Raw genomic sequence first — 10,239 nt, 5'->3', positions numbered from 1 at the left:
ACATTTCGTTATTTAATCCATCTGAAATTTTAGTGATTGGTGTGGGAAGTAGGACCCTTAATCATTTTTAAATGCCTAGCCAGGTGCTAAATATCCTTTTCTCCACTGATGTCATATACTACTTTTATTATATACTAAGTTTCCATATACATTGGTCCATTTCTATACTCTATTCTAGTCTTATTGATTTTTTTAGTCTATTTCTGCATCACCAAGCTGTTTTAATTACTTTAAAATATATTTTGACAACTGGTGGGCAATCCTCCCCGTTTTTTGTTTTTCCAAATTGATCTTGGCTATTCTTGCACATTTACTTTTCCAAATGAATCTTTTTTTCCCCTTGGTTTTTTTCTATTTCTTTTCTTCCCCAAGTGCATCTTTTTTTAAAAAAATTAAATTTATTGGGGTGCCAGTTGTTAAAGTTACATAGATTGCAGGTGTGTAATCTACATCACACCATCTATCTATCACATTGTGTGTTCACCACTCAGAGTCAGTTCTCTTTCCTTCACCATATATTTGATCCCCTTTATCAAACGAATCTAAAAATCAGTTTTTCAAATTCCAATATAAATCCTTTGGATTTTGATTGAGGCTTGCACTAAATTACAGATTAGGTAAAAATCTACATCTTTACTACACCAAAGTAGTAAACATGTAATATCCTTCTCTTTATTTAGGTCTTTTAAATCCTCTAATAACATTTTTTTTATATAGCTTTTGTGCACGCTTCATTTTAGGTTCATTATCAGAACCCCTGAAGTCTCTTATCAGTTCTCATAACCTGTCAGTTGATTCTCCTGCAATCACACTGTCAGCATAAACGTTTTGCCTCCTCCTTTCCCATATCTGTGGTTCTTCCTATTTTTCTTACTGTTTCCACTGCAATAAGACCTGCAGAACAATTCTGAGTAGTGCTGGTGAGAGTGGTTATGAGGTCCTCTTCATATCCAGTAGGTTTGCTTAAACACTTCTCCAATAAGTAGTTTTCTGGGTAATCTTCATCAGGTTAAGAGCCTTCTGTTCTGTTTTTACTCATGCATGGCGCTGCATATCATCAATTGCTTTTTTGGCATCTGTTCAGATAAACATAATTTCTTTCTTCTTTAACCAACAGATTTTATGAATTACATTGACAGGTTTTCTATAATTTGGACCAATTTCCATTCCAGGTAAAAGCCCTTTATAGTCAATCTATTTCTATTTTTGATTTCTACACCTATGTTTATAAGTGAAAACAGCCTATATGTAACTTTCTAATAAGAAAAGTAACTACACACCAAAACAAAAATTATGTCCATGGTCTTGCATTATTCGTTACAAAGAAAATATACAGGTAAAGATATGCCTAATTTTTCTTAAAAAATGTTGTGTGTAAATTGAATGTTGACAAAATGAACAAATGGAATATACTCTGACCTGTTCTTCTACTTACTAAATTCCCTATTTAGGCTATTGCTGTCACTGTCAACTAGTCACTCACTCCAGCAAGAATGAATGAAATCTCCACACCTCCTTCTCCTATGCCTTCCCCACCCAGCCATTCATCAAGTCCCAAAGATTCTACCCATCATTTTGCTGCATATCTCTACTGGGCTATGGTCAAGGTTGGGATTTTAAGACAGACCTGGCTCCAATCCAAATGCATATTACTGCACTGTCTTGGGTAAATTACCTCTCTGGGCCCCAATTTCCTCATCTATAAATAGGCTTGATACTGTTACTGTAGGCAGAAAGAATAGGGCTGCAGGGAGACAGGGGGAGGAAGGGAAAGGGAAACAAAGGAGGGAGGAGACGAGATCATCCTTAAGGAAAAATGCAGCTATCAGACCAGCCAGAACTAGGTTTCAGCATCTGAGAGCAGTTCCAGGACACCATCTTGCCACTTTGGGTGAACTTTAGCTAATTATAATGGATTACAATATTATTAGCATTGCGATTTAGGAAAATCTCCACCCATGTCGTCAGGACAGTTCCAACAGAGCCAACCAAATAAGGACAAAAACCCCTCCTCCCCACGAGAAGGAGAGGTCAGCGAGGACCCCCGAGGAATGCCAATAACACCACCTGTCTTGAGTATTTTGCATCTCATTTTTAAATTTTTTTTTTAAACTTTTATTTAAGTGTGTTTTCCCAGGACAGGACCCATCAGCTCCAAGTCAAGTAGTTGTTTCAATCTAGTTGTGGGGGCGCAGCTCACACTGGCCCATGTGGGAACCGAACCGGCAACCCTGGTGTTATGAGCACCATGCTCTAACCAACTGAGCTAACCCGCCACCCACCGTTTGAGTCTTCATTTTAAGTGTAAGAAATTCCCAGACCCCACTTTTCGTCCAGGCAGCTGCTCTTCTCCAAGCTTGCCCAGTTTTGCCATCTTGAGTGTGTACTATCCGTTTTAAAATACTGGCTTATTCGATGCACCCTTGAATTCTTTCCTGCAACAAACACCAAGAACCCGTTTTCCGGCAACAGTACTATAAAGACAGAAGAGTTGGGGTAAAAATTAAATGAGAAAATATATATAAAGTACCTAACACGATGCTGCCATCTAATGCATGACCAAATGTTAACACCATCTCAAGAGGGTCTGTCCTCCTCCGCTGTGCCCTAGTCCAGGCCTTCCAATCTTCACCTGGTCTGTGACAGCTGTCTTCTAGCCTGTCTGCCATCTGGGCAGTGCCACCAAAGCTCACTTTCTAAAATACAAACCTAATCATGTAATTTACCTGTTTCAATCTTTCCACTGGCCCCTAGATCAAGCTGCAGAGCTCTCCTCAGCACGACTTACGAGGCCTAGCTCAACCACCCTGCGCTTTTATCTTCCTCCACTCTATTCCAAGTGCTTTACACTCCAGTAGAGTGAATCTGCACTTTCTATTGAACACCCCAAGCTCTTTCACAGTGCTGTGCCTTTACATAGGCTGTTCCCTCTTTCTGAAAGTCTTTCCCTTATTTTCCCCTAAGCAAAAATTCCTATTAAATCTTTTAAGAGAAAGCTCAACTGGTACATCTTTTAAAATAAAAATTAATCCCACACATATTACCCCATCATCAATGGTTCCATAGCAGTTTTCACTGTTATTAAAGTTACTTGTTTATATGTCTTTCCCCACTCATTGGGCAAAAACTGTATCTTATTTTATTCTTTATTAATTCCCCGGAAGCCTAGATCATGTGTGCATTCAGCACTGTTTAATGAATAAAACAATGAATACATAAATAAGATTTCTTTTTAAAATAAGCCTCTATTAAATCTTTCAACAAAGCAAAACATCTTATTATTATGTTAACCAGACTTTCACAATGAGTTTTTAAAAAGAATGGTTTTTCTTATGTTAGCCTCTAACACAATGAAACCAATTCACCCTACTGGCAATTTGAAGGGTTCATGGAGTAATTCTAGAGCCAACTAACTTCTCTAGGAATTCTGATTCAGGACATGCTGACTGACAGGCTCCTTTAAACTACGACTCTTAAAGTGCTGGTAGTCAGCCATTATTAGGAACTGAAAGTATTATTTTGAGAGAATGTCTCCCATGATTTAGACTTGTTCTCAATGAACAATTTTCTTCCAGAAGTGCAAACATCCTGTTACCTTCTCTCTCCAAATAAATGAGTTTGGTTCTATTATAGTTTGCTCATTAAGTCAGGAAACACAACTCAGAAAAAAAAAATATTCCGGCAATGTTATTGTGTAGGCTGAAATACTGAAAAGAAAAGAAGAAACTCTCTTATATCAGATAACTTCCTTAAAATATACACAGTGCAATTTCATGTATGGTGGTAAATATCACTGTGAGAAAAAAAAAATGGCACTGATAGTCATAGGAGATTCACAATCTCTTCTAGCCAAAGATGGTAACAGTGGCTCTAATTAGAAACGATGGAAAAAATACAAAACAAACAGAATCACCTCAGTCTTAATAATCTTTTTAAAGAATCCAATTTGCAAATCGCCAAAATATCCCCTAATTTCAGGAAAACAAATTATGGCTGAAGAACCAATATTCCATGATGATTTCTGAATAACTGTTTCTTCACTTAAAAAAATACAACATTTTCTCATAAGTAAATATTTTACAACAAGAAAGAAAGAAAAATGAGACCTGCAAAGAGAGAAAATACCACAGATTTTAATTCAAACAGCAGGGGCTGGGATTAATTTTTAAAGTTTATTTGTCAATTTCAAAACTTACTAGTGGAATAAAGAGCTTAATATAGGTACACAAAAAGGAAGCCCCTTTGACTTGTCACCAGGATGAAATGGGATTAGCTTTGTAGTTCTTATAATCTTCTTCACAGAAGAATGCAATTTCAGTTTCATTAGCTGAAAAAAAAGAAACAGAAAATAGAAAAAAATGTTAATGTAAAATTGGATTTTAAACAAATATGGAAACCCATATTACTTTGATTCACTTCTTGCCTAAAGTGAGAAAGATGAATTATTTGTTTGGTTTCACATTTTACCAAATCAACAAAAAGTATAAGTTGTAGTTATAAGAATCTAGAATTCAAATAACTTACAAGTAAAAAGAAAAAAAGAAACCAAAAAAATTAAAAACAAGAATTAACACAAGAATCTGGTTTTCAGGAAATCATAAAATTGCTCATTTATAGTCCCCTTAACGGTCCTAGAAAATAACAAACCTTTATTTTTTTCAAATTTGCTACTCAATTACTGAAGAAGGAAAAACTATTTTTTCCTCTGAAATTAGCCTGTAGGTATAATAATTTAATACTCAGAGGATCAGTAGAATATTTTACAGATCACTTTACATTCTCCCTCATGACCCATCAAAATATGTGTCTGAAGAAGTTAATTTTTTCTCTGCTTATGATTAATTCATGAGGCTTCAACAATATGCAAAGTGAAAGACACAAATTGGCATCTACCTCAACACCTTCAAATACCTCTAATTATTCACAAGGGATATGGCACAGCTAAAGGACCCACAAAGGTTCAGAGCAGTCACAATTCTTTCAACCTAGCAGGTCAAGGACTCTGTCTTCTAAAACAATAAGTCAGCAACATTATTAATTCAGACTGGAGACAAATCTGATGGAAAGCCTTCTAATTATTAAACATGCAATTCTTTAAGGTGTTGCGCCAACAAGTTCCACATTTGTTTTTTAAATTAAACCAGAAGTTAATACAGTCTGCTTAGCTTTTACAGAAAGAGCAAAAGGGCCTTCAGAATCTCGACAAGAAAACAGACAAGATTATTTGTAATGAATACCGATCACTCAATTAACATATCCTCTAAAAACAGACAAGTAAAACTCTTCAAGACAAATAAATAGGATAATAAGGAAGGACACCAAGGATTACCACTTCATTTACAACTCTCATCTCATCATTAGAGTTTGTCACAAAAGAAAATGAAAGATGTAGCATGACATTTCATTAAAAATGTTTTTGCTGGTTTTAAGAATATCAAATTTAACGCTTCTCAATTGTAAGTTACCCATGCTCATTATAGAAAATATTGCACCTTCAAGATTCAGTGAAGATTAATCTTGATGAAAAGCAGATTGCAAACTCTCATCACAATGAGTCTTGAGGGTCGTTGGGGAGCATACAGCAGAGAGAGACTGGTAATCAGTAAGGAGGGGTACATTCAGTTAATGTACAGTTAAACCGTATCAAAGAAAAGCATTTAAAAGAATGGGTAAGAGGAATCAGGGAAATATTGAATAAGAGGCTGCAAAACATCCAATATTCAAAGATAAGATATTTTGAGATCTAAACTTTATATAAAAAGCTCCTGGAGATTCCTTTTTTGAAGGGAAGCAAGACCAAAGGTAGACTTACATAATTTGCAAGTGATTCTATTCATCTTTGTAATGGAGAATGAGCAAAAGCAGCCTGTTAATAATCACAACGCAAGGCTTTCTCTACGACGTGCTATTTACATACAGAACTTTAAACAGTGGTTTGCCCACACAGCAGTTCGCTCCACACACACTAACCTTAATTACAATTTTCACTTAATCGCAGCTGACATTTATCTGTACCCCTTTTGACCATACAGCTCTTCAGTACAGTAATAACAGGTTTGCAATAAGCTGACGTAAAGAAAGGACTGACAAAGCATTTTTGTTTTGACATGGAGGTTCTCTTGGGTCTAATTAACTTATAGATCAATCCATTAGTTACATAAAGTATTTATGCCATCTCTTATGATACTGGCTCAAAATGAGATCATCTAAGATAAAGATTTTACTTTCAGATGAAGGCATTTTTTTTTTCAGAAAAACTAGATTGACAAATGAATTAAACTCAAATACTTCAGGTTGATAAAAATTTTCACCCTTAACAGATTGGAAAACAACACAAAAGTTAGTTACTCTGACCATTCAAAAGTAAGACTTAAAATGGATTTTAAACTGTAGTAACATGGTCGTCAAACAGAAATAAAATATAATGTGTTTTTTTTTAAATCTGTAAACCTCAGTTGAAAATGTTTGAGAGAATGCTTTCATGTACTTACATTGCAATCTACTTGCCAATTAAAATGAAAATGAATTACGGAAGATTTCCAAGACCTCTACATAATCACCCTTTCCCCCATTATCCCTTAAATTCTTGCTTCCCAAATTCTATTTAAAATGGCTCCAGATGCACCCTCAGGAAGTCTACCGCGTGGGTCCCCTGGGGCACCTGATTTTAAATTAAATGCGCTGCAGGCGGCAGTGCACTCAGGTGCACGGTCCCTGGCTTGGGAGTCTGAAATGAATGTGCAATCTAAAATCCAATAAATACATTGCCAGTTCATCCCCCTTCGTCTTACTATCAAATGAAATCAAGTAAGAACCCTCCAAATACATCTGTGGATTATTTTAATTCTGACTTTCAAGTTTACTGAAATGAATACAAGCCAGGACATTCAAACTTTGGATACGAAAGGAATCATTTTATAGTGTTTCCCAACAGGTCTGATATACGCACACATCTTTAACAGGAAAATAATAAAAATGACTTTAAAAGAATGTAAGAAAAACCAATTATGAAAATCTCAAGAAAAATTAAATACAATGTACTTAAACTCCTCAACTAACGTGTCTCAATAAACTCGCCTATTGTGGAGGATGGACTGCATAGTTTCTAAGTCTCCAGCCTCAGACTAATCCATACCAGAGTCGAAGGCAGAGTAAGCTCTGTCTGATAAAAGAGCCCGACACCTACACTGAGGCTTTGTGGTACAGATAATGACCAGGATGGGCTGTCATGTGAGAATAATCACAGATTATTAGCAAAAAAATAATAATAAATACGGGGGCAGTTCACAGCAATTTGAGACCAAAAGGACAGTTTCACCCTCTCTCTCTCTCCTGCCCCAGGAATATATCCTATCCTTTCAAGTGTCACAAAATCCTAACCTACAAATCAAAACTGTGCTCGTCACTCAGTTGCCTTTCTAAGTTTTCACCGAAGGAGGTCAACAATTCAGAGAAGAGTCCCCAATTACTGGTGCTTTTTATTTCGTATTTGCCCCAAGTGTTGGTTTTAGATTAGCTGGCAAAGAAGATTTCAACCCACAGTTTGAAGAAAACAAACAGTAAAATAAATGTGACCTTCGATAGACAGGACACAGGCCTGTGATTTTCATGACAGCAAGGGGAGGGTAAAAAGGGAAAAACAATCTATAGGAGGTTCGTTCTGACTCCTAGCTCTGGAATCCCAAATTCCCCAGGCCCTTTACCACGTCCTTTACTGAGTCCCAGACTATCTTTTATCATGTGAACACAAAGGACAGTTAACGATAAAATGCTGTCAAGAGGAGGAAAGCATGAGCGCCCCAAGATACTACCGTGTTTCACCAAAAATAAGGCCTAACCAGAAAATAAGCCCTAACATGATTTTTCAGGATGACATCCCCTGAACAGAAGCCCTAATGCATCTTTCGGAGCAAAAATTAATACGGGACCCGGTTTTACTTTCGGGGAAACATGGTATTACTCCAAAAAGAATAGGTTAGGGAAGGAAACCTTAAGGAAACACAAATCAAACATGATCCTAATAAAGAAATGGGAGGCAAGGTATCCTACAATATTAGCTGTACATATGAGATAACCAAAAGGTGCCAGGCACAAAGACGCGGGTTTCTGGCTGCGGGCAGACGACAGGAGTGGCACGCAAAATGAAACCAAACCACAGCGGAGTTTGGGATTATTACAGGATCTGGCTTGACATGAACTCCTCCCTCAGACTAGCACTTGGGGTTTTGCCCACTGTATCTTCTTTAAAAAATTTTTTTCAATAAAACACAACTGGCTTTAGAAAAGTTATCCTGCCACAGTCTCTTTCCTAAACCAGAGAGGATTCAAAAGGTGTAAAGAGATGTACAACATAGAAAAATGAAAGACATAAAATATCACACACACACACACCCAAAAAAGAAACTTACATGCAAATTTATTACTTAAGGGAATTAGTCCATAAAATTACAATGGTTATAAAACAAGGTAATAATCTTTAAATTATAAGTAACACTTCTAGGTAAAGCCTTCTTCCTTCCACAAAGCAAATCTTTTCACTTGAGTATTTTATCACTAAGTCCACAAACAAAAACTTCCCACACGCTAGGCAGAATACGCAATTGGGATCTGCAATGCAGATAAAAGGCCAGAACGGGAACTGGAGAATTTCTCTGTGAGAAAAATCTTCAAACAAGTTTGTTCCCCTAATTTCTCCCCTCACAGTCTTTCTTTTCCTTTCATGAATTTTGCAGAAAAGTCATAATGATAAATTTGTTACATTGGCATTATTCCCATGGCAACTGGCTGTGATAGCAGAGTGACAGCTCTACAGCAAGATCAAGTGGAAAGAAGGGAGAGAGCGAAGACTTGGAAGTTTTCTCTTAAACCTCTTAAAAACCGAACCAGACACGGCACCAAAGCAGGGAAAATTCCCTAGAAAAATCACAGACTTGAAGGATGATTTTTACAGCCCTGCTCCCACTTAGAATTATTTGTCACTCTCCAGGGACCATGACACACCTCCTTCCCCTGTGGAACAGGCTTGTTCTCCAGAGCCCACCAACACTGCTCTACGCAGGAGTGGAACGGGCAGAGGAGGAAATCGTTCCTGGCAGGGAGTGAAGCTGCCCCTGGCCAGGGCTGCAGGCTTGCCAGGCGAGAGGGCAGTGGAAGTTCTTGGACCACCCCGAAACTACTGTCGAATTTGTGAACAGTACTTCATTTCTATCAAAGGTCTATGGCCTAAAACAAGAAAGATAAAAAGGGGGATTTGATTCTCACCTTGATAAGCAGTTCATTACATGAATCTGAAATGAATGACAATTACACCAACAACTCAGTATTTTAATAAATTCAAAACATTTGCCAATTGTCTCTCCAAAATGGTTTCCAAATAAAATAAGGATTTTCGAGGACCTCTGCAAGCCTTCTTCCAGATGCTTTCATATACATTCTTTTACTCAACTCTTATGACAACCTTCTGAAATGGATTTAATTATTCCTATTTTGTTTTTTATAGAAATCAAAGTAGAAGTTGAAAGAGGCTAAATGGCTCAGAGATTGTCACAAAGCAAGTAAAAATGCAGAGCCTTTGTTCAAGTCAATTCTCTCCAACTTTAGGACTTCATTCTTTAAAATTGATTCCTTAATTTACAAGTAATATATGTAAATTGTAGGAAAAAATTTAAATTACAAGAATAATTAGATAATATGAGGAAGAAAGGAAAAAAAAAAACAATTTTGGGCAATGCCACCTCCCCGAGAAACCATTTCTATAATGTTGGCAGCTGATCCTTTCTCCCTATATGTGTAGAGACATGTAAATATATACAGTTTTGACCAATAATGGTATCACATAACATATTCCATTTCCAGTCAATAAATGGAGCCCGACATCAGTGACTCACAAACAGGAAAGGCGAGAGAGACACCGCCAACCTTCTGAAGGCATGTCACAACCTCACGATTGTCACAGGGCTTGAGGAAGCATGCTCCTGTCGGCTCAGTAACGGATACGACAGCACGTTAAGCTTGAGAACACCTCACTGATTGAATTGACCGACAGAAAGTTAGAGGTGATACACATTCCCAATAGTAGTAGGGGAAGTATCCATTTCCCAGTGCTACCACCTTTCTTCATGTGTGCTAGTCTTATAATGATTGCTGGTCCAAGGTCACTCAGACGGTAAGCGGCAGAATCAGGTTGTGAACCCAAGCACTCTGGCACTAGGCTCTAATTCTTAACCATCAGACTAGTAT

General features: G+C 37.2%; 1 protein-coding gene across 10 annotated transcripts in view; it reads right to left on the bottom strand.

The window, feature by feature from the left end:
• Positions 1-1,295: 1,295 nt before the first annotated feature.
• The window catches only part of LOC308499348 (UPF0538 protein C2orf76 homolog), a 63,806-nt gene continuing 54,862 nt past the window's right edge, over positions 1,296-10,239 (bottom strand). For 6 of the 10 annotated variants that reach the window (XM_081052642.1, XM_081052647.1, XM_081052641.1 and 3 more), the window contains one exon: positions 4,112-4,327. In XM_081052642.1, the coding sequence (XP_080908768.1) occupies positions 4,251-4,327 (77 nt within the window). In that variant the 3' untranslated portion in view covers positions 4,112-4,250. The other 4 variants (XR_013993576.1, XR_013993577.1, XR_013993575.1 and 1 more) reach the window with 3 other exon arrangements.

This window comes from Rhinolophus hipposideros, assembly GCF_964194185.1.
Source record: "Rhinolophus hipposideros genome assembly, chromosome: 6".
NCBI classification, from domain to species: Eukaryota; Metazoa; Chordata; class Mammalia; order Chiroptera; family Rhinolophidae; genus Rhinolophus; species Rhinolophus hipposideros.
Note: the sequence above shows the minus strand (reverse complement) of the source record. Positions and strands in the feature narration are given on the sequence as shown.